The sequence below is a fragment of the Hyla sarda genome, chromosome 11 (genome assembly GCF_029499605.1).
Source record: "Hyla sarda isolate aHylSar1 chromosome 11, aHylSar1.hap1, whole genome shotgun sequence".
NCBI classification, from domain to species: domain Eukaryota; kingdom Metazoa; phylum Chordata; class Amphibia; order Anura; family Hylidae; genus Hyla; species Hyla sarda.
In genome coordinates, this window is record NC_079199.1 from 14,952,137 (window position 1) to 14,978,948 (window position 26,812).

The 26,812-nt window shown below is 39.9% G+C and overlaps 1 protein-coding gene across 11 annotated transcripts in view; it reads left to right on the forward strand.

The window, feature by feature from the left end:
* SYNE3 (spectrin repeat containing nuclear envelope family member 3) overlaps positions 1-19,261 on the forward strand; it is a 107,769-nt gene extending 88,508 nt beyond the window's left edge. For 10 of the 11 annotated variants that reach the window (XM_056547355.1, XM_056547354.1, XM_056547357.1 and 7 more), the window contains 8 exons: positions 2,809-2,889; positions 3,013-3,102; positions 6,734-6,814; positions 9,507-9,675; positions 11,374-11,508; positions 11,619-11,774; positions 13,924-13,962; positions 14,901-19,261. In XM_056547355.1, the coding sequence (XP_056403330.1) occupies positions 2,809-2,889; positions 3,013-3,102; positions 6,734-6,814; positions 9,507-9,675; positions 11,374-11,508; positions 11,619-11,774; positions 13,924-13,962; positions 14,901-15,095 (946 nt within the window). In that variant the 3' untranslated portion in view covers positions 15,096-19,261. The remainder of the gene's footprint in view (positions 1-2,808; positions 2,890-3,012; positions 3,103-6,733; positions 6,815-9,506; positions 9,676-11,373; positions 11,509-11,618; positions 11,775-13,923; positions 13,963-14,900) is intronic. The other variant, XM_056547353.1, reaches the window with a different exon arrangement.
* Positions 19,262-26,812: the final 7,551 nt, after the last annotated feature.

The following is a 26,812-nucleotide window of genomic DNA, read 5'->3' on the forward strand; positions in this document are numbered from 1 at the left end:
CTTTGTCTTGAGCCATGTATTATGTGTATGGCGATCCGCGATGGTACTGGGAGCTAATGAGTTACCTAACGTAGGTGCTTTACGGGTGGAAAACCTGATACCTTTTTTAATGATTTCACTCAAACCTGCATCCATATGTAAAATAGAAAGGTGTTTAGAAATAATATTTTTGATGTTGTTAAACTGGGGACTATACGTAGTGACAAAGGTAATGGGATCACCAACCTGTTTGAAATCTTTGACTTTAAGGAGTTCCGTTCTGGGTAAATAATCAACCTGTTTGCAGGCTTTAATAGATTCAGCTTCCTCTTGGTACACAGACTCTTTCGAACTGTTCCGTTTAATACGGATAAGTTCCCCAACAGGAACACCTTTGATGGTGTGCTTTGAATGGCAAGAATCAGCTCTCAGTGAAGTATTGCCAGAAATGGCTTTACGAAATGGACGAACTTCAATGCTGTTGCCATTAGCAATTAAAAGCACATCAAGAAAGGGAGTACATTTTTATGACCAGGTATGTATGAATCGTAGATTACAATGATTATTATTCAAATATAGCATAAATTGTTCAGCCAAACTTTCATTGTTTTTCCACACTACAATAACGTCATCGACGTATCTGCCAAACCATGCGATATTGTCTCGATAAGGGTTGTGTTCAGAAAAAATGTAAAAATTCTCCCACCAAAAAACAAATAAATTAGCAAGGGCAGGTGAAGATTTTGCACCCATTGATGCTCCAGTTTTTTGTAAATAAAAAACACCATTAAATAAAAAATAATTGTGTTTTAAAATATAATCTGTCACATCCAAAATACATTTTTTAATTCTAAATCATAATTAGAAAAGTTATCCAAAATATATGTGAGTGCTACCAAAGATAAATGGTGGGGAATGCATGAATAAAGAGATTCAATATCGCATGTAAGCCAAGAGTATTGTTCACACCAAGGAAATGTATCCAGAATTGTCAAAAGGTGCTTTGTGTCTTTAATAAAACTTGGACATTTAGGAACTAGCGGTTGCAAAACAGAATCCATCCATTGACACACACGTCCACTTAAAAAACGTATTCAGGAGCATATTCGGCATTCTGGTGGTCCCCTCAGTGGTGGTATGTCTAATGTATCCAAACACTTTTTTTTCGGTTCATAATGGTGATGTTTCTAGTTTTACTTTTTGTGCTCTTGAAAAAAATGATACCCAATAAGAGAGGGGGTGACAACATTCGACTATTACACAATAGAGAAGCCATGTGGATTTATTTGTTTAACAGCATTTATCCCCATGGTCTAAACAATAGAAATGATTTGATCCTCCATTATTGACCATTTAGATTCATGTGGAAAGTTGGTTCTTTTTGCACATTTTTTAGTATTTATAAATATCAAAAAAGAATGAAAAAATCACATAATATACATGTTATCTCTAATAAATCATTTAAATCTAATAAAACAAAAATAAAATCAATGTAATATATGGAAAAATAACAATGCAAAATATCCTAAATAATATTCTTCTAACTGGATATATTGAATTCCAGTTTTGCTGTATAAATTCAGTCAATCTCTTGGTACAGATATTCAGTATTAAGTTTCTTGTTTGTGTTTGCATTGTTCCTCTATATTTTCTATATATGTTTTTATGCACATTGGACAATAAAGTTGCTTGTCCTAGGTGATTAGTTCCGGTGTACCCTCCCCCTATGTGGGCGGTGTACACCTGGACTAAGTCAGTATAAAAGATTGTGCTGAAGTATACACATGTATGCCATGACTAAAGGCCTTATGGCCTGAAACGCGTCGGCGTTTGAGGAATACAAACTATGCCTTCTTGTAATTTTGTCCTTGTATTGCACTTTTTGCCTGCCATGTAATTTTAACTTGGAATCAATAAAGAACATTTTATACGGTGCTGGCTCCACCTTTCTTCATCTCTATGCTTTAAGAGGCTGTCCGTGCACGTGTGGGATCAGGTGAGCTGAAACGTATCTTCTATTACCTAGATTTGTAAATTACTTCTATTTAAAAATCTTAAACCTTCCAGTACTTATCAGCTGTTGTATACTACAGAGACTACTTCTTTTCTTTTTGAATTTTTTAGTCTGACCACAGTGCTCTCTGCTGACACCTCTGTCCATGTAAGGAACTGTCCAGAGCAGGAGAGGTTTGCTAAGGGAATTTGCTTGTACTCTGGATTGTTCCTAACATGGACAGAGGTGTCAGCAGAGAGCACTGTGGTCAGACAGAAAGGAAATTCAAAAAGAAAAGAACTTCCCATGGAGCATACAGCATCTGATAAGTACTGGAAGGATGAAGATTTTTATTAAATAGAAGTAATTTACAAATATAGGTTAAAAGGAGGATTTGGAGTGGCTCTTTGTTCTCACCGTAACCAAAAGCAACCCGGGCTACCCAAAAAATATCATCTATACCCAAGGTGAACGAAAATAATGCTAATTTACAAGAGAGAATTGGGGCTCAGGGTAAATGATGCATGGACACAACTGGCTGAATATGTTAAATGATAATATTTATTAATTATAGTAATCAAATTGTTTGTAAGATGTGGTAAGTACCGTAAGTACACGGTACTTACCACATCTTACATACAATTTGATTACTATAATTAATAAATATTATCATTTAACATATTCAGCCAGTTGTGTCCATGCATCATTTACTCTGAGCCCCAATTCTCTCTTGTAATTTACAAATATGATTAAGTTTTTGGCACCAGTTGATTTAAAAAAAAAATAGTTACTGGCCTACATTATGTGTTCTAATTCCTATCCATCTTTCTTGTCAGTGGTGCTCAAGAGGTTAATGGACTTGGTGATTCTGGTGAGGGTGACGCTCAGGCACATGAAGTAAATGGCGGTTCAGCAAGGTGGGTTGTATTTACGTGAAAATTCACTTTGTGGGGAATATCCTTCATGGTCCCCCATTACTAAGGGTCTGTAGATCATGAGAATCTTCTCCTATAGCAAAACTCTTCGTACTCTTTATTTAGGTTTCCCAGTGGAGGCCATAGAACGACTCCTTCTCATACACCATCAAAGTCCAAGAGTCCATCAGTGGTGAGAGGAGATCTGACGTCCAGGTTAGTTTACTGGTACATACTGATCTACATAGTATATTGCTCCATACTGGTCTACATAGTATACTGCTCCATACTGATCTATAGTATACTGCTCCATACTGATCTATAGTATACTGCTCCATACTGATCTATAGTATACTGCTCCTTACTGATCTATAGTATACTGCTCCATACTGATCTATAATATACTGCTCCATACTGGTCTACATAGTATACTGCTCTATACTGATCTATATTATACTGCTCCATACTGATCTATAGTATACTGCTCCATACTGATCTATAGTATACTGCTCCATACTGGTCTATAGTATACTGCTCCATACTGGTCTACATAGTATACTGCTCCATACTGATCTATATTATACTGCTCCATACTGATCTATAGTATACTGCTCCATACTGATCTATAGTATACTGCTCCATACTGGTCTATAGTATACTGCTCCATACTGGTCTACATAGTATACTGCTCCATACTGATCTATAGTATACTGCTCCATACTGGTCTACATAGTATACTGCTCCATACTGATCTATAGTATACTGCTCCATACTGGTCTACATAGTATACTGCTCCTTACTGATCTATAGTATACTGCTCCATACTGGTCTACATAGTATACTGCTCCATACTGGTCTACATAGTATACTGCTCCATTCTGATCTATAGTATACTGCTCCATACTGATCTATAGTATACTGCTCCATACTGGTCTACATAGTATACTGCTCCATACTGATCTATAGTATACTGCTCCATACTGATCTATAGTATACTGCTCCATACTGATCTATAGTATACTGCTCCATACTGGTCTACATAGTATACTGCTACATACTGGTCTATAGTATACTGCTCCATACTGGTCTACATAGTATACTGCTCCATACTGATCTATAGTATACTGCTCCATACTGGTCTACATAGTATACTGCTCTATACTGATCTATAGTATACTGCTCCATACTGATCTATAGTATACTGCTCCATGCTGGTCTACATAGTATACTGCTCCATAGTGATCTATATTATACTGCTCCATACTGATCTATAGTATACTGCTCCATACTGATCTATAGTATACTGCTCCATACTGATCTATAGTATACTGCTCCATACTGATCTATAGTATACTGCTCCATACTGATCTATAGTATACTGCTACAAACTGATCTATAGTATACTGCTCCATACTGATCTATAGTATACTGCTCCATACTGATCTATAGTATACTGCTCCATACTGATCTATAGTATACTGCTCCATACTGATCTATAGTATACTGCTACAAACTGATCTATAGTATACTGCTCCATACTGGTCTACATAGTATACTGCTCCATACTGGTCTACATAGTATACTGCTCCATACTGGTCTATAGTATACTGCTCCATACTGATCTATAGTATACTGCTCCATACTGATCTATAGTATACTGCTCCATACTGATCTACATAGTATACTGCTCCATACTGATCTACATAGTATACTGCTCCATACTGGTCTATAGTATACTGCTCCATACTGATCTACATAGTATACTGCTCCATACTGATCTACATAGTATACTGCTCCATACTGATCTATAGTATACTGCTCCATACTGATCTACATAGTATACTGCTCCATACTGGTCTACATAGTATACTGCTCCATACTGATCTATAGTATACTGCTCCATACTGGTCTACATAGTATACTGCTCCATACTGATCTATAGTATACTGCTCCATACTGATCTATAGTATACTGCTCCATACTGATCTATAGTATACTGCTACAAACTGATCTATAGTATACTGCTCCATACTGGTCTACATAGTATACTGCTCCATACTGATCTACATAGTATACTGCTCCATACTGGTCTATAGTATACTGCTCCATACTGATCTATAGTATACTGCTACAAACTGATCTATAGTATACTGCTCCATACTGGTCTACATAGTATACTGCTCCATACTGGTCTACATAGTATACTGCTCCATACTGATCTATAGTATACTGCTACAAACTGGTCTATAGTATACTGCTCCATACTGATCTACATAGTATACTGCTCCATACTGATCTATAGTATACTGCTCCATACTGGTCTACATAGTATACTGCTCCATACTGATCTATAGTATACTGCTCCATACTGATCTATAGTATACTTCTCCATACTGATCTACATAGTATACTGCTCCATACTGATCTATAGTATACTGCTCCATACTGGTCTACATAGTATACTGCTCCATACTGATCTATAGTATACTGCTCCATACTGATCTATAGTATACTTCTCCATACTGATCTACATAGTATACTGCTCCATACTGATCTATAGTATACTGCTCCATACTGGTCTACATAGTATACTGCTCCATACTGATCTATAGTATACTGCTACAAACTGATCTATAGTATACTGCTCCATACTGGTCTACATAGTATACTGCTCCATACTGATCTACATAGTATACTGCTCCATACTGGTCTATAGTATACTGCTCCATACTGATCTATAGTATACTGCTCCATACTGGTCTACATAGTATACTGCTCCATAGTGATCTATATTATACTGCTCCATACTGATCTATAGTATACTGCTACAAACTGATCTATAGTATACTGCTCCATACTGGTCTACATAGTATACTGCTCCATACTGGTCTACATAGTATACTGCTCCATACTGATCTATAGTATACTGCTCCATACTGATCTATAGTATACTGCTCCTTACTGATCTATAGTATACTGCTCCATACTGATCTATAGTATACTGCTCCATACTGATCTACATAGTATACTGCTCCATACTGGTCTACATAGTATACTGCTCCATACTGATCTATAGTATACTGCTCCATACTGATCTATAGTATACTGCTCCATACTGATCTATAGTATACTGCTCCATACTGATCTACACAGTATACTGCTCCATACTGGTCTATAGTATACTGCTCCATACTGATCTACATAGTATACTGCTCCATACTGATCTACATAGTATACTGCTCCATACTGATCTATAGTATACTGCTCCATACTGATCTACATAGTATACTGCTCCATACTGGTCTACATAGTATACTGCTCCATACTGATCTATAGTATACTGCTCCATACTGGTCTTCATAGTATACTGCTCCATACTGATCTATAGTATACTGCTCCATACTGATCTATAGTATACTGCTCCATACTGATCTACATAGTATACTGCTCCATACTGGTCTACATAGTATACTGCTCCATACTGATCTATAGTATACTGCTCCATACTGATCTACATAGTATACTGCTCCATACTGGTCTACATAGTATACTGCTCCATACTGATCTATAGTATACTGCTCCATACTGATCTACATAGTATACTGCTCCATACTGGTCTACATAGTATACTGCTCCATACTGATCTATAGTATACTGCTCCATACTGATCTATAGTATACTGCTCCATACTGATCTATAGTATACTGCTCCATACTGATCTATAGTATACTGCTCCATACTGGTCTATAGTATACTTCTCCATACTGGCATAAATATATATTGTCCTACAGCCATTGGTTCTTAGCATTAGTCTTCATGGTTTGATATTTATAATGTCCTCCCACAGGACCGGCCTTCAGCAGGATGATGATCTTCACCACAGATCTGGATTGCAGATTAGTCAGGGCCGACTACAGGTGACTTCTGGGTAAGTAAAGATGGCGGGTGATACCTGCAAACATTGAGGGTATATTCACATTCTTCCATGGACTTATCTGTATCATTGGGGATTAAAGAAAACTGTGCACACTGAGGATTATCAGATGATGGCATTTCTGCTGTGTATATATATATATATATATATATATATATATATATATATACACACACAGGGTGGGCCATTTATATGGCTACACCTTAATAAAATGGGAATGGTTGGTGATATTATCTTCCTGTTTGTGGCATATTAGTATATGTGAGGGGGGGAAACTTTTCAAGATGGGTGGTGACCATGGCGGCCATTTTGAAGTTGGCCATTTTGAATCCAACTTTTGTTTTTTCAATAGGAAGAGGGTCATGTGACACATCAAACCTATTGGAAATTTCACAAGAAAAACAATGATGTGCTTGGTTTTAACGTAACTTTATTCTTTCATGAGTTATTTACAAGTTTCTGACCACTTATAAAATGTGTTCAATGTGCTGCCCATTGTGTTGGATTATCAATGCAACCCTCTTCTCTATATACTACTATATACACCGCAGGAGAAATGCTAGCACAGGCTTCCAGTATCCGTATACACTGCTATATACTACTATATACACCGCAGGAGAAATGCTAGCACAGGCTTCCAGTATCCGTATACACTGCTATATACTACTATATACACCGCAGGAGAAATGCTAGCACAGGCTTCCAGTATCCGTATACACTGCTATATACTACTATATACACCGCAGGAGAAATGCTAGCACAGGCTTCCAGTATCCGGATACACTGCTATATACTACTATATACACCGCAGGAGAAATGCTAGCACAGGCTTCCAGTATCCGTATACACTGCTATATACTACTATATACACCGCAGGAGAAATGCTAGCACAGGCTTCCAGTATCCGTATACACTGCTATATACTATTATATACACCACAGGAGAAATGCTAGCACAGGCTTCCAGTATCCGTATACACTGCTATATACTACTATATACACCGCAGGAGAAATGCTAGCACAGGCTTCCAGTATCCGTATACACTGCTATATACTATTATATACACCACAGGAGAAATGCTAGCACAGGCTTCCAGTATCCGTATACACTGCTATGTACTACTATATACACCGCAGGAGAAATGCTAGCACAGGCTTCCAGTATCCATATACACTGCTATATACTACTATATACACCGCAGGAGAAATGCTAGCACAGGCTTCCAGTATCCATATACACTGCTATATACTACTATATACACCGCAGGAGAAATGCTAGCACAGGTTTCCAGTATCCGTATACACTGCTATATACTACTATATACACCACAGGAGAAATGCTAGCACAGGCTTCCAGTATCCGTTTACACTGCTATACACTACTATATACACCGTAGGAGAAATGCTAGCACAGGCTTCCAGTATCCGTATACACTGCTATATACTACTATATACACCGCAGGAGAAATGCTAGCACAGGCTTCCAGTATCAGTAGTTTCAGGTGCTGCACATCTCGTATCTTCACAGCATAGACAATTGCCTTCAGATGACCCCAAAGATAAAAGTCTAAGGGGGTCAGATCGGGAGACCTTGGGGGCCATTCAACTGGCCCACGTCGACCAATCCACTTTCCAGGAACCTGTTCATCTAGGAATGCTCTGACCTGGCATGTTCCCTGAGTTTTTCCAGTAAGATGGTGACCACCACATTATGGGTGTCAGGTCCGAGCATTCCTAGATGAACAGTTTCCTGGAAAGTGGATTGGTCGACGTGGGCCAGTTGAATGGCCCCCAAGGTCTCCCGATCTGACCCCCTTAGACTTTTATCTTTGGGGTCATCTGAAGGCAATTGTCTATGCTGTAAAGATACGAGATGTGCAGCACCTGAAACTACTGATACTGGAAGCCTGTGCTAGCATTTCTCCTGCGGTGTATATAGTAGTATATAGCAGTGTAAACGGATACCGGAAGCCTGTGCTAGCATTTCTCCTGCGGTGTATATAGTAGTATATAGCAGTATATACAGATACTGGAAGCCTGTGCTAGCATTTCTCCTGCGGTGTATATAGTAGTATATAGCAGTGTATACGGATACTGGAAGCCTGTGCTAGCATTTCTTCTGCGGTGTATATAGTAGTATATAGCAGTATATACAGATACTGGAAGCCTGTGCTAGCATTTCTCCTGCGGTGTATATAGTAGTATATAGCAGTGTATACGGATACTGGAAGCCTGTGCTAGCATTTCTCCTGCGGTGTATATAGTAGTATATAGCAGTGTATACGGATACTGGAAGCCTGTGCTAGCATTTCTCCTGCGGTGTATATAGTAGTATATAGCAGTATATAGAGAAGAGGGTTGCATTGACAATCCAACACAATGGGCAGCACATTGATCACATTTTATAAGTGGTCGGAAACTTGTAAATAACTCATGAAAGAATAAAGTTACGTTAAAACCAAGGACATCGTTGTTTTTCTTGTGAAATTCCCAATAGGTTTGATGTGTCACATGACCCTCTTCCTATTGAAAAAATGAAAGTTGGATTCAAAATGGCCGACTTCAAAATGGCCGCCATGGTCACCAACCATCTTGAAGTTTCCCCCCTCACATATACTAATGTGCCACAAACAGGAAGTTAATGGCCCACCCTGTCTATTATTGCCTATTTTATTTTATACCTAAAGAATAATGGTGTCTCCTCTGCTGGAAAGTTCTCTTGCAGAAGAGAATATGAACAAAGGAAAATCTCCCAATAATCCTGGGAGAACCCGGAGGAATAGGAAGTTTTTGTCCCTAGCAGAGTCTGTAGACATGGTGGATTCTCCGAGCTCACAGATTACTGGAGGAGGCAAGGTAAATACTCATACCTAATAAAATCCACAGTGACACTTGGGGTACAGGATGAAAACACTTGGGGTACAGGATAATAACACTTGGGGTACAGGATAATGACACTTGGGGTACAGGATGAAAACACTTGGGGTACAGGATAATAACACTTGGGGTACAGGATAATAACACTTGGGGTACAGGATAATGACACTTGGGGTACAGGATGATAACACTTGGGGTACAAGATAATAACACTTGGGGTACAGGATAATGACACTTGGGGTACAGGATGTTAACACTTGGGGTACAAGATAATAACACTTGGGGTACAGGATAATGACACTTGGGGTACAGGATAATGACACTTGGGGTACAGGATAATGACACTTGGGGTACAGGATGATAACACTTGGGGTACGGGATGATAACACTTGGGGTACAGGATAATTACACTTGGGGTACAGGATAATTACACTTGGGGTACAGGATAATGCCACTTGGGGTACAGGATGATAACACTTGGGGTACAGGATAATTACACTTGGGGTACACGATAATTACACTTGGGGTACAGGATAATTACACTTGGGGTACAGGATAATTACACTTGGGGTACAGGATGATAACACTTGGGGTACAGGATGATAACACTTGGGGTACAGGATCATAACACTTGGGGTACAGGATGATAACACTTGGGGTACAGGATAATTACACTTGGGGTACAGGATGATAACACTTGGGGTACAGGATGATGACACTTGGGGTACAGGATGATAACACTTGGGATACAGGATGATAACACTTGGGGTACAGGATGATAACACTTGGGGTACAGGATAATTACACTTGGGGTACAGGATAATTACACTTGGGGTACAGGATAATGCCACTTGGGGTACAGGATGATAACACTTGGGGTACAGGATAATTACACTTGGGGTACACGATAATTACACTTGGGGTACAGGATAATTACACTTGGGGTACAGGATAATTACACTTGGGGTACAGGATGATAACACTTGGGGTACAGGATCATAACACTTGGGGTACAGGATCATAACACTTGGGGTACAGGATGATAACATTTGGGGTACAGGATAATTACACTTGGGGTACAGGATGATAACACTTGGGGTACAGGATGATGACACTTGGGGTACAGGATGATAACACTTGGGGTACAGGATAATTACACTTGGGGTACAGGATGATAACACTTGGGGTACAGGATGATGACACTTGGGGTACAGGATCATAACACTTGGGGTACAGGATGATAACACTTGGGGTACAGGATAATTACACTTGGGGTACAGGATAATTACACTTGGGGTACAGGATGATAACACTTGGGGTACGGGATGATAACACTTGGGGTACAGGATAATTACACTTGGGGTACAGGATAATTACACTTGGGGTACAGGATAATGACACTTGGGGTACAGGATGATAACACTTGGGGTACAGGATAATTACACTTGGGGTACAGGATAACAATTGGAGTACAGGATGATAACACTTGGGGTACAGGATGATAACACTTGGGGTACAGGATGATAACACTTGGGGTACAGGATAATTACACTTGGGGTACAGGATGATGACACTTGGGGTACGGGATAATTACACTTGGGGTACAGGATGATGACACTTGGGGTCTCGGTTTCCTTTATGTCGGCCATCTTGGGTTACCTCTGTTTTCTTGTTCAGGACGGTGACGATCACATGACGTTGTTGCTGGAGTTTGAGCAATGGCTGCAGACAGAAAGCTCAAAGCTGAACAGGATTTGTGCGTCTCACGTCTCCGGCAGCGAGGAAATGAAAACGCGGCAGCGTCATCTACAGGTATAAAGGACAATACATGGACAGGGCAGCTCTAGGCACACGTCATCTATTTATAGGTAGACGGCCCGGTCTCAGGAAAATAATATTCCTTATAATTTCCCTTTCCTCAGAATTTACAGTCCCGGGTCCCTCAAGGCCAAAGACTCTTCGAGTCTCTTCTGCGCAGGAGCGCGTCCATGGCGGTGACCGAGAACCTCAAACTGGAAGAGCTCCGATACCTCTGGATGTTGTACAAATCCAAGCTCCGGGATTCTGGGAAAAACACAGTAAGTATTGTCCTCTCCTGATATGTCGGGTCTGTGTGATACAATGATATAGTGTGTGATACAATGATACAATGTGTGATACAATGATACAGTGTGTGATACAATGTGTGATACAATGATACAGTGTGTGATACAATGATACAATGTGTGATACAATGATATAGTGTGTGATACAATGATATAGTGTGTGATACAATGATATAGTGTGTGATACAATGATATAGTGTGTGATACAATGATATAGTGTGTGATACAATTATACAGTGTGTGATACAATGATATAGTGTGTGATACAATGATACAATGTGTAATACAATGATACAGTGTGTGATACAATGATACAGCGTGTGATACAATGATATAGTGTGTGATACAATGATATAGTGTGTGATACAATGATATAGTGTGTGATACAATGATATAGTGTGTGATACAATGATATAGTGTGTGATACAATGATATAGTGTGTGATACAATGATATAGTGTGTGATACAATGATATAGTGTGTGATACAATGATATAGTGTGTGATACAATGATACAGTGTGTGATACAATGATACAGTGTGTGATACAATGATATAGTGTGTGATACAATGATACAGTGTGTGATACAATGATACAGTGTGTGATACAATGTGTGATACAATGATATAGTAGTGATACAATGATATAGTGTGTGATACAATGTGTGATACAATGATACAATGTGTGATACAATGATACAGTGTGTGATACTATGATATAGTGTGTGATACAATGATACAATGTGTGATACAATGATGCAATGTGTGATACAATGATAGTGTGTGATACAATGATATAGTGTGTGATACAATGATACAGTGTGTGATACAATGATATAGTGTGTGATACAATGATACAATGTGTGATACAATGATACAGTGTGTGATACAATGATATAGTGTGTGATACAATGATATAGTGTGTGATACAATGATACAGTGTGTGATACAATGATATAGTGTGTGATACAATGATACAATGTGTGATACAATGATACAGTGTGTGATACAATGATATAGTGTGTGATACAATGATACAGTGTGTGATACAATGATACAATGTGTGATACAATGATATAGTGTGTGATACAATGATATAGTGTGTGATACAATGATATAGTGTGTGATACAATGATACAGTGTGTGATACAATGCTATAGTGTGTGATACAATGATACAATGTGTAATACAATGATACAGTGTGTGATACAATGCTATAGTGTGTGATACAATGATACAGTGTGTGATACAATGATATAGTGTGTGATACAATGATACAGTGTGTGATACAATTATATAGTGTGTGATACAATGATACAGTGTGTGATACAATGTGTGATACAATGATACAGTGTGTGATACAATGATATAGTGTGTGATACAATGATATAGTGTGTGATACAATGATATAGTGTGTGATACAATGATACAGTGTGTGATACAATGATATAGTGTGTGATACAATGATATAGTGTGTGATACAATTATACAGTGTGTGATACAATGATATAGTGTGTGATACAATTATATAGTGTGTGATACAATGATATAGTGTGAGATACAATGTCTGATACAATGTCTGATACAAAGTCTGATGCAATGTCTGATACAGTGTTTCCCAAGCAGGGTGCCTCCAGCTGTTGCTGTTTGGCAATACTGGACTAGATAATATTGGAATGGAGGGACTTGATCTAAAACTAAACTACATACATTAAAGGCATGCTGGGAGTTTTGCAACAGCTGGAGGCACCCTGCTTTGGAAACACTGGTCTGATACAATGTCTGATATAGTGTTTTTCAACCAGGGTGCCTCCAGCTGTTGCAAAACTATAGCTCCCAGCATGCCCGACAGCCTTTGGCAACAGCTGGAGGCACCCTGATAAAGAAACACTGGTATGAAACAATGTCTCATGAGAATCTGCAGAATATTCTGATCCTGATTGCGGAACCTTATCATTCATTGACGACCCATTAAAGGGCAGGACTAGGGTGTGAATGGGTGAGCACTGGGTAACTGGTTCATACTGGGATGGTAATGGAATGTTTTCATGCATATACTTTAAAAGGTGATGTAAATTCTAAGGAATTCAGACGTTCCTACATCACTGTATATTTACTTTACAGAATCTGACGACAACGGAAGAGCTGAGAGGAGCCACAAAGGTAAGATGTCAATATAGGTAGAAGATAGATCACTAAAGATCAGCGGTGTCACCACTGAGAATACAGCCTATCCATCACTAGAGATCAGCGGTGCCATCACTGAGAATACAGCCTATCCATCACTAGAGATCAGCGGTGACATCACTGAGAATACAGCCTATCCATCACTAGAGATCAGCGGTGACATCACTGAGAATACAGCCTATCCATCACTAGAGATCAGTGGTTACATCAATGAGAATACAGCCTATCCATCACTAGAGATCAGCAGTGACATCACTGAGAATACAGCCTATCCATCACTAGAGATCAGCGGTTACATCACTGAGAATACAGCGTATCCATTCACTAGAGATCAGCGGTCACATCACCGAGAATACAGCCTATCCATCACTAGAGATCAGCGGTGTCACCATTGTGAATACAGCCTATCCATCACTAGAGATCAGCGGTGCCATCACTGAGAATACAGCCTATCCATCACTAGAGATCAGCGGTGCCATCACTGAGAATACAGCCTATCCATACACTAGAGATCAGCGGTGACATCATTACAGCCTATCCATCACTAGAGATCAGCGGTGACATCATTACAGCCTATCCATTCACTAGAGATCAGCTGTGACATCATTACAGCCTATCCATCACTAGAGATCAGCGGTGACATCATTACAGCCTATCCATCACTAGAGATCAGCGGTGACATCATTACAGCCTATCCATTCACTAGAGATCAGCTGTGACATCATTACAGCCTATCCATCACTAGAGATCAGCAGTGACATAATTACAGCCTATGCATTCACTAGAGATCAGCGGTGACATCATTACAGCCTATCCATTCACTAGAGATCAGCGGTGCCATCACTTATGACATCACCGCCTATCCATTGTGTATTGATGCTCTTTATAACTGATTCCTGTCTTTTTTGTTGCAGACCGGCGGGGGGCTCTGCTCGTTCCTGCACCGGGTGTGTTGCGCTGCGTTGCCTCTGCAGTTGCTCCTCCTCCTCCTCCTCCTCTTGGCATTTCTTCTCCCTCTTCTACAGGAAACCAAGAATTGCGCCCTGTCTAACAACTTTGCACGTTCCTTTAACCTGATGCTTAAGTATGATGGGCCCCCTCCCACCTAGAGCCCCCGGCCCCCAGGAGCCCGGTATATACTGTAATCACTATAATATGGCAGCTTACCTCCATCTTTGTATATAGTATTTGTCGTTGTCGTTTTTTTATTATCTTTTATGTACTGACCAGCCGGTTAACCCTAGCACTGCCTTGGAAGGTCTAGCACCAGGAACGATAGGGTTAACCGCACCCTGTATATAGCTGCGATGTATATAAACTGGCACAGTAGCGTGTTCTATATTTTATACATTGTATCACTATTTATGGTTTATATAAGGCGCTTTTTTATGTAAATATATATTTGAATATTTTTCTTTTTTTTTTTTTTACAGTTTGCTATTGACAATCACAAATGACTGTGGGGATTGTGCAGGATGACAAAAACATGGCTGCTTTCTTCTAAAAAAAAAACAAAAAAAAAAACAGCGCCACACCCGTCATCAGGCTGTGTGTGGTATTGCAACTCAACCATAATTTTTTTGGTGAAGCTGCAATACCGGACACAGCCTTTTGCACAGGAGTGGCGCTGTTTCTACAAGAAAGCAGCTCCATTTTTGTGGACATACCCCCTTTAGGCTTCACATAGAAGTGCATATGCAAATTTAAAGGGGAATTCCACCTATCACCCTCTAAAGTAGGATACCATATTGGGGATTTGCACTGATGTCTTCCCCTTTAATATATGCAATTTAGTTTTGGGTCAAGCCCCCCATCCCAATATTATCTAGTCCAGTGTTTCCCAACTAAGGGGCCTCCAGCTGTTGCAAAACTACAACTCCTTGCATGCCCGGACAGCCGCTGGCTGTCCGGGCATGCTGTAAGTTGTAGTCTTGCAACAGCTGGAGGCACCCTGGTTGGGAAACAAAGATTTTTCCCCAATAGCAAAACTAAAACATATTTTAAATTTTAGGTGAGGTTTCCCTTTAGCCCTATTTTAGGACCGCCCCTGCTTTGTATTTCATATTCTGTAATTTTATAGCTCCACCTTCTTATGCAAATGAGCTGTAGTTGGATTTTTTTATCATGGATTTTTTTTATGTATAGAATTTTCCCTCTATATTAGAGACAAAGAAAATAATCTGAAAGAATTTGTTTCTGCTTTAAATATGTTTTTACCAGAAATTTGTAATTTCGTATTAATGCGTCTTATTACCTGAAGCACCGATAGTCGCGGGTCCCTTTACTCGCTGAGTTCTTACATCATCACCTGCTGGTCATTCAGGTAATAGAGATGATGAGAGTTGTAGTCTTGACAGATTCCGGTGCCTTGGCTTTACCACACTCCACACAGATCCCAGCATATTGTACTCTACAGTTTGGCAATAAAAAAGCAGATACACCATTTTGCCTTTTTCTTGGCCCCAAAGTTCTAGATGATTCATGGTTCTAATATTCTAGTTCATGTATAGGCCTGACTCTCATAGACCATTTATGCTACCAAAATACTAGACCATTCATGGGCTCAACATTCTAGACTTTGGGCTCAACATTCTAGACCATTCATGGGCTCAACATTCTAGACTATTCATGGGCTCAACATTCTAGGCCATTCATGTGCTCAACATTCTAGACTATTCATGGGCTCAACATTCTAGACTATTCATGGGCTCAACATTCTAGACTATTCATGGGCTCAACATTCTAGACTATTCATGGGCTCAACATTCTAGACTATTCATGGGCTCAACATTCTAGACTATTCGTGGGCTCAACATTCTAGACTATTCATGGGCTCAACATTCTAGACCATTCATGGGCTCAACATTCTAGACCATTCATGGGTTCAACATTCTAGACCATTCATGGGCTCAACATTCTAGACTATTCATGGGTTCAACATTCTAGACTATTCATGGGTTCAACATTCTAGACCATTCATGGGCTCAACATTCTAGACCATTCATGGTCTCAACATTCTAGAACATTCATGGTCTCAACATTCTAGACTATTCATGGGCTCAGCATTCTATTCCATTTATGGCCTCAACATTCTATTCCATTTATGGGATCAATGTTCTTCGACTATTCATAGGCTCAACATTCTAGACTATGGGCTCAACATTCTAGACTATTCATGGGCTCAGCATTCTAGACTATTCATGGGCTCAACATTCTATTCCATTTATGGCCTCAACATTCTATTCCATTTATGGGATCAATGTTCTTCGACTATTCATAGGCTCAACATTCTAGACTATGGGCTCAACATTCTAGACTATTCATGGGCTCAACATCCTATTCCGTTTATGGGATCAATGTCCTTAGACTATTCATGGGCTCAACATTCTAGACTATGGGCTCAACATTCTAGACCATTTATGGGTTCAACATTCTAGACTATGAGCTCAACATTCTAGACTATTCATGGTCTCAACATTCTAGACTATTCATTGGCTCAACATTCTAGACTATTCATGGGCTCAACATTCTAGACTATTCATGGGCTCAACATTCTACATTATTCATGGGCTCAATGTTCTAGACTGTTTATGGTATCAATGTTCTAGACCATTTATGGTACCTGCATTCTAGACCATTTGTGATCACATAATTCTAGACCATTCAATGGTTCAGCATTTTAGACAATTAATGAGCTTAACATCCTAGACTACTCATGGGCTCAACATTCTAGACCATTCAATGGTTCAACATTCTAAACCATTAATGAGCTTAGCATTTTACACCATCTATGAGCCCAATATTTCAGAGTCTAGAATGTTGACCCTATGAAAGGTCCCTAAATTATAGACCATTTGTGGTCACAATATCCTACACAACTCATGATTCTGATATTCTAGATCATTTATAGGCTTGGCTCTTTAGACCCTAATCCTGATGTTCTAGTCCATTCATATTCCCAAAATTACAGACCATTCATGCTTCCAACATTCTAGACTATTGAGGGTCCCAACATTCTAGATCATTCATGGTCCCAACATTCTAGACCATGGTCATGACATTCTCATCCATTCATGGGCCTGACATTTTAGACCACTCGTGCCCCATTTGTGGCTCTCCAACTGTTGCAGAAGTACAACTCCTATTATGCTGAAACAAATACACTTAATGCTCTTTTTCTAGTCCCAAAATTCTAGGCAATTTATAGGCCTGACGTTCTAGATCATTTGTAAGCCCCATCATTCTGATCTGTAGCTCTACAGCTTTTGCAAAACTACAACTTATGACCAAACAAATGTGCCATGCATGTGCGACATGTTTGACCATTAATGGTACCAACATTCTAGAGCAGTGGTCTTCAACCTGCGTACCTGCAGATGTTGCAAAACTACAACTCCCAGCATGCCCGGACAGCCAACGGCTGTCCGGGCATGCTGGGAGTTTTAGTTTTGCAACATCTGGAGGTCCGCAGGTTGGCGACCACTGGTCTAGACCATTCATGATCCTGACATTCTAATTCAGTGTTTTCCCCATGTGGCTGTCAGGGCATGATGGGAGTTGTAGTTTCTCAACAGCTGGAGAGACACAGATTGGAGAACACTGGTCTAAACATTTCAGCTTTTTTTCTTTTCTGTGTAGATATCAGTCCCTAAGTCAACTTCTTCCATTTGTTTTTTTTAGCTTGTGTGTTTCTCAGAAAGCTGAGTAGCAAACAAAACAACCCAGCTTTCTCATACCCCTGAATAGTAAATCTTCATAGTTGCACATGTCAATGGGACTGCAGTAGATATCACTGTTTATCTAGAATAATCCATTCAGGACTTAGGACCAGATAAAGCTGGAGGATCCCCCTGTAATGGCGACCATATTTTTTATTTTTTTCTCACCCAGCTTTCCCAGGCACAGGTATAAATCTCAGACCTCTAGAGAAGGGGAGGACTCCTAGTTGCTGTATAGCTTTGTAGGGACCTCAATCAAGTATATTAGGCTCCATAATCTTCCCGTTATAGTAAGGCGACGGCTTAATGCGCCGGTTATTGCGGTCTAAATAATGTCGGAGCTGTTTGGGGACAGCGGAGAAGTGAGATAGAAGTTCGCTCAATTGTAAGACAAGTAACTGCTGGACGGCCTGCGGAATAGCTTGACTTTTTTTTATTTTAGGTAACCCGAGTAACTACCAAGAAAGAAAAATAAATTTACATTTACGTCGCGTCCTGGAAATGTAATTAGAACTGGCGGCTGCAGTACCACTTTCTACCACTGTTGTTGGCGAGAATATCCTATAAACTGCAATGCAACAGCGCCCCCCACATGTAACATATTTATACCTCTATAGCTCTGATCCCTGGAATGCAATATCTTTGGATTGATCAGTCCCCCCGAAATATCAGATTTATATTTATCATAATTAATAAGAAATCTATATTATAGATATTCGATGTGTAGCCCCTTAAAAAAAAAATAACATACACGTCTGCTACGATTTATAGCAGAGATTGGATTCGGCGCGGTGTTGTCTTTGGGCCGCACAGATGAATCTGGTGTTTCCTGTTCATTGATTCGGGAGGTTGGGAAAGAAATTAAAAAAATAAAGTCAGGAAATTACGTTGAATAAATCTGTAAAATGCGAACGCCAAGTCTGAGGTTACGGCGCAATACACTATTGGGATCGAAGAGGAAAGTGGAGAAAAGTCAGATAAGTGAGAGTCTAGAACTGTATTCCCCAACCAGCGTGCCTCCAGCTGTTGCAAAACTACAACTCCCAGCATGCCCGGACAGCCAAAGGCTGTCCGGGCATGCTGGGAGTTGTAGTTTTGCAACAGCTGGAGGCACGCTGGTTGGGAAACACTGGTCTAGAACAGGTAAGGAAAAAGTTTTTAGACAGCTTGGGATGTGAAGGAGACAAAGACAAATCAGGATCTTATGGAGATAGTTTAGAACACGGGAAAGTTCAAGAACCAAGGTAGATGGAGACATCTGGTACTTCTGGTGAGTTTTATAGCGGAAAAAGTTCAGGATCTGATGGGGACATTTTAGAACTTGGGAAAGTTTAAGATATAATCTATATTTCTTAATACTTATGATAAATATAAATCTGATATCTCTGGGGGACTGATTAAACCAAAGATATTGCATTTCAAGTATCAGAGTTATGGTATAAATATATGTGGGGGGCGCTGTTGCATTGCAGTTAATGATAAATTCTCACCATCAACAGTGGTAGAAAGTGGTACTGCAGCCGCCAGCTCTAATTAAAAGGGTTATCCAGGAAAAAACATTTATATATATATATATATATATATATATATATATATATATATTTATAATCAATCAACTGGCTCCAGAAAGTTAAACAGGTTTGTAAATTACTTCTATTAAAGAATCTTAATCCTTTCAGTACTTATGAGCTGCTGAAGTTGAGTTGTTCTTTTCTAAGTGCTCTCTGATGACACCTGTCTCGGGAACTGTCCAGAGTAGAAGCAAATCCCAATAGCAAACCTCTTCTACTCTGTGCAGTTCCCAAGACATGCAGGGATGTCAGCAGAGAGCACTGTTGTCAGACAGAAAAGAACAACTCAACTTCAGCAGGTGATAATTATTAGAAGGATTAAGATTTTTTTATAGAAGTAATTTACAAATCTGTTTAACTTTCTGGAGCCAGTTGATATATATATATATATATATATATATATATATATATATATATATATATAAAATTCTGGAATACCCCTTTAAATTCTCAAGAAGATGGAGACGTGATTGTTCTGGGTCTTATGGAGACAGTTTAGAATCTGGGAAAGTTGAATACCTGAGGCAGAAGGAGACATTTGATAGTTCTGGGTCTTATTATGATAGAGAAGGTTCAGGACCTGATGGTGAAAGTTTAGAACTTGGGACAGTCCAAGATCCGAGGCAGATTAGATATCTGATAGTTCTGGGTCTTATAGTAGAAATAGTCCAGGATCTAATGGAGACCATTCAATATCTACCAGAGCAGTGGTCTCCAAACTGGACCTCCAGATGTTGCAAAATTACAACTCCAGGGATGCTGGGAGTTTGGAGACCAAACAGCTGGAGGTCCACAGTTTGGAGACCTTTGGTGCTGTAGACAGTCGTGAGTGTGACCCATCTTAGTTTGGAGACAACTTGGGAATCTAAAGAAGTTGAAGACCTGAAGGAGAAAGGTCCGGGTGGGAGGTGAAGAAAGGTGAAGATCTGAGGCAGATGAAGACATCTGGTAGTTCTGGGTCTTATAGTGGAGAAAGTTTAGGATCCGATGGAGACATTTTAGAACTTAGGAAAGTTCAAGATCCGAGGCAGAAGGAGATATCTGATAGTTCCGGGTCATATGGTGGATAAAATCCAGGATCTAATGGAGACCATTTAAAGGGGTATTCCAGGATTTTTTTTTTATTTGACTATGCAGCAGGGGCTGTAAAGTTAGTGTAGTTCATAATATAGTGTCTGTATTTTTAACAGCATACAAAATGACTGTTGTCTCAGATTTTTCCCAGGTTGCAATGCGGCTGAGACCTGACATCACTAGTCAGCTGATGACAGGGAGCCTGTCTGCTTCAATGGGTGGAGCGATCAATCTGCAACTAATGCAACAGCTGTAGGCACCCTGATTGAAAACCACACTCATTTGAATGGATGCAGCTCATTTATGTTTCAATGGGTGGGGTGGCTCATGTGTTGGAGGGAGGAAGATGGAATTGTGGGATTTGTAGTAAAAAAAAAGAAAAGTCAAACAGGAAATACCAGTTAGCCACAGTGTTATGGTAATCTCACAACATAGCCATTTAGCCCCAAGACAAGCGCAGATCCTTCCTAAGCATGTCCATTACTGTCTGCCAGGTACATACTAAAATCACCTTCTGGTGGAGAACCCCTTTAACATCTGCTAAAGCAATGGTCTCCAAAGTTCAGGATCTAAGGTAGATGGAGACGTGATCGTTCTGGGTCTTATGGTGGAGAATGTTCAGGATCTTATGGAGACAGTTTAGAACCTGGGAAAGTTGAATACCCAAGACAGAAGGAGACATTTGATAGTTCTGGGTCTTATGATAGAGAAGGTTCAGTATTAGAGATGAGCGAACTTACAGTAAATTCGATTCGTCACAAACTTCTCGGCTCGGCAGTTGATGCCTTATCCTGCATAAATTAGTTCAGCTTTCCGGTGCTCCGGTGGGCTGGAAAAGGTGGATACAGTCCTAGGAAAGAGTCTCTTAGGACTGTATCCACCTTTTCCAGCCACCGGAGCACCTGAAAGCTGAACAAATTTATGCAGGATAAGTCATCAACTGCCGAGCCGAGAAGTTCATGACGAATCGAATTTACTGTAAGTTCGCTCATCTCTATTCAGGATCTGATGGAGACCGTTTAGAACTTGGGACAGTCAGGGTGGGAGGAGGAGGAGAAAGTTCAAGGTCTGAAGCAGATGAAGACATCTAATTATGTCTTATGGTGGAGAAAGTCCAGGATCTATTGGAGACCATTCAAGACCTGGTAAAGTAGTGGTCTCCAAACTGTGGATGCCCAGAGGTTACAAAACTACAACTCAAAGCATGCTGGGAGTTTGGAGACCAAACAGCTGGAGGTCCACAGTTTGGAGACCATTGGTGCTGTAGACAGTCGTGAGTCTAATTGTGCCCATCGTAGTTTGGAGACGATCTGGGCATCTGATAGAAACAGATAAAGATGTTATGGAGTTGGAGAGAGTTTGAAGGGGAACTCCGATGGAAAAATAATGTTTTCAAATCAGCTGGTGCCAGAAAGTTAAACAGATTTGTAAATTACTTCTATTAAAAAATCTTAAAGGACATCTGCAGCAAGAGACACCGTATCACGTATCCACAGGATAAGGGATAAGTGTCTGATCGTGCGGGGGTCCAACCGCTGGGACCCCCCGTGATCTCCCAAACGGGGCCCCGCATTGCCGCTCTATGTGAGCGGCTAATGTGCTCAGAGAGGTCGCCAGTACGCCCCCTCCCAATACAGTTGTATGGGAGAGGCAGGGACACACGAACGCTGCCTCTCCCATAGAAGTACATGGAGGAGGCGTGACGGCCGCAGCGTAACTTCCTGCACGGGAGAGCCGCTGCAGAGCCGTGGCCCCATGCAGGAGATTGCGGGGGTCCCAGCGGTTCGGTCCCCCCACAATCAAACACTTAACCCCTATACTACAGAGGAAATTGTGAAACTCTTTACAGTCTGACCACAGTGCTCTCTGCTGCCACCTCTGTCCATGTCAGGAACTGTCCAGAGCAGGAGAGGTTTGCTCTGGGGATTTGCTTCTAATCTGGACAGTTTCTGACACGGACAGAGGTGTCAGCAGAGAGCGCTGTGGTCAGACTGGAAAGAGCTACACAACTTCCTAATGAGCATACAGCAGCTGATAAGTACTGGAAGAATTAAGATTTTTCATATAGAAGTAATTTACAAATCTGTAGAACTTTCTGGCACCAGTTGATTTGAAAAAACATTTGTTTTCCACCGGAGTACCCCTTTAAGACCTTATGGAGAAAGGTCAGGGCTGGGAGGAGAAGAAAGTTCTAGACCTGGAGGAAAGTTTTTAAAGATCTGGAGAATGTCGTGGGACTGAGAAGGGACACTGTCATTTGGAGACAGCTTAGGAGGTAGTTCAGAACTTGGTTGGACTTGGAACAGTCTATGAGACATCTTGATAATAGAGACAGTTCAGGGCTGTAGAGCAGTGTTTTCCCAATTAATGTTCCTTCAGCTGTTGCAAAACTGTCCGGGCATGCTGAGAGTTGTAGTTTTGCAACAGCTGGAGGCACCCTGGTTTAGAAACACTGGTGTAAAGAGACATCTCATTGTTTGTTAATAGAAAGTGATGTTATAGAGAGAACTAAGATAGAGGTGGGATTTTGATATTGTAGATTAGAAATTAGAAGTAACGTTAAAGAATATGTCACCTAAAACTCGGATCTGACATTTGGTGCTGCCGATTAACTTTTCCCAAATTCAATGTTTTGCAGTACCGCTTTTCACAATCCCAATTAACAAACTTTTTTTTCCCATAGATTATAATGCAACAGCACCCCCATCTGAATTTTAACATCAATTTTTTTTTTTTTTTTTTTATATAAACCTCTCCCATAATTAAAATTAAAATCACCCCCTATTTGCCATTTACAGAATAAAAAAAAAAAAAAAATAAACATAATCTTGTGCAGAATTGTCTGAACTGTTAAAATCGTATGTTATGTTGAAAGGTGTAAAGAAAAAAAAAACTACAAATACAAATAACCGATCATGCGCAAAAAAATCTGCCCTAAAACAGCGTCGTAGACTGAAAAATAAAAAAAAAGTTATAGGGGTCTGAATATGATTAATTAAATTAAAGCAATACGTATTTTAAATTTGATTAATCGAAAAAAAATATAATAATCGGGAAATTAATCGGTTATGAAGATTATTAACGTTAGTTGCAGTCCTAATGGGGGGGGGGGGAGTGGGGGCAAAGGTCAGACCCATATAGGTGCCTCCATCCTCACAGGCCATTGACCATGTAACTCTTCTATCCTAAAGGTCAGTGTTTCCCAACCAGGGTGCCTCCAGCTGTTGCAAAAGTACAACTCCCAGCATGCCCGGACAACCTTCGGCTGTCCGGGCATGCTAGGAGTTGTACTTTTGCAACAGCTGGAGGCACCCTGGTTGGGAAACATTGCTGATGGGAAGCAAGGCCATGGGAGGAAGATGAGTGTTATATAAACACAGACATCTATATTTTATATAGAATTCTATTACTTTTTGTTGCAGTTACCCATAATCCATCATCATCCACATGACAGCCCATAAACCTAACCCTAAACCGTACTCCAGACACGCACAATCCATGATGTAGAGTGTAAGCTCTGTGGAGCAGGGGCTCATGTTTCATGCACTTCTCTATGTATCCTTGATCTATTTTTATTGTATATTGACTTTCTACATGGACAAGGTATAAATAAAGATACCTGAAAACTTTACAGCTTGTGTTTTGTCATTTTGGGCTGTGCGATCTCCGAAGGGTTAAATAAGAAATGTCCCTACATGACCTGGATGGTCCCTTCACAGCTCCCACAAGGGTGATCGCCCAGCTGTCCCAGACTCTGATTTGCCATTCAGGAGTCTAGGGAAGCTGGATAAGAAACCCGATGGGAGTCTTCTATAACGTTTATATGAGTTTTCTAGAAAAGATGGAGGACAACCCCCGTAAGAGCAGTGATGACCATATGAGCCATATTGGATGTCACCCGCTTTCTTGGGTCTAATCAAAGGCTGGAAATCCGTATGGACCCAATACAATTGTATCCAATCTGCACAATGGGAGCTAAACAGCCTGGATACATTTTACCTGAAGTGATACATTGCAGCAAACTATCAGAACAGGAAAGAAGGTTGTGCATTAAAATGGGTGAAAAGTGCTGTAAAAATTCAACTTGTATAATACTGCCTCCTATGTACAAGAATAGAATTATTATAATACTGCCTCCTATGTACAAGAATATAACTACTATAATACTGCCTCTATATACAAGAATATAACTACTATAATATTGCTCCTATGTACAAGAATAGAATTATTATAATACTGCCTCCTATATACAAGAATATAACTACTATAATACTATAATTCAGACTTAAAGACAAGCTGGTAGAGATGAAGGATGGAATACACCTTGTCTTTGGCAAAGATAAAACCAGGACATTCCTACAAAAAATAAAGAAGAACTCCACCAAGATTTCACATAGAGAAGAAGAGGATACAGGTAACAAACCAATACATTTAATGTGGCTGACAGGGTAACAGCGACATCTGGTGGCAGAAGTAGAGATAACCGCACAATGAAGCCGACATGTGACACTTATATTTACATCAATGTATCGTTCAGTTTGTTTGTTGATATTATGTGTTTTCTGTATTGAAGGTTATTAAACCACCTGTATTATTATCATATGGGATTCTTTTTCATATTCAGAGTTTGGTTGAGCAGATAAAAGTTTAATTTTGCAATTCAATACCTTATACGATAGGACAGTGTATTTCAAACAGTGTGTCTCCAGATGTTGCAAAACTACCACTCCCAGCATGCCCAGACAGCCAACGGCCATAAGATAACTGCAATCTTACTAATATTATTTAAAAAGAATGAGCCTAACCCAAATATTATTGAGAAGGAGGCCGATAGACCAGAGGTAAGTGTACTGCATGTACTTTATAAACTCCACACAGTGACCCCACCAGCAGAATAGTGAGTACAGCTCTGGAGTATAATACAGGATACAACTCAGGATCAGTACAGGATTAGTAATGTAATGTATGTACACAGTGACCTCACCAGCAGAATAGTGAGTACAGCTCTGGAGTATAATACAGGATATAACTCAGGATCAGTACAGGATAAGTAATGTAATGTATGTACACAGTGACCTCACCAGCAGAATAGTGAGTACAGCTCTGGAGTATAATACAGGATATAACTCAGGATCAGTACAGGATAAGTAATGTAATGTATGTACACAGTGACCTCACCAGCAGAATAGTGAGTGCAGCTCTGGGGTATAATACAGGATATAACTCAGGATCAGTACAGGATAAGTAATGTAATGTATGTACACAGTGACCTCACCAGCAGAATAGTGAGTACAGCTCTGGAGTATGATACAGGATATAACTCAGGATCAGTACAGGATAAGTAATGTAATGTATGTACACAGTGACCTCACCAGCAGAATAGTGAGTACAGCTCTGGAGTATAATACAGGATATAACTCAGGATCAGTACAGGATAAGTAATGTAATGTATGTACACAGTGA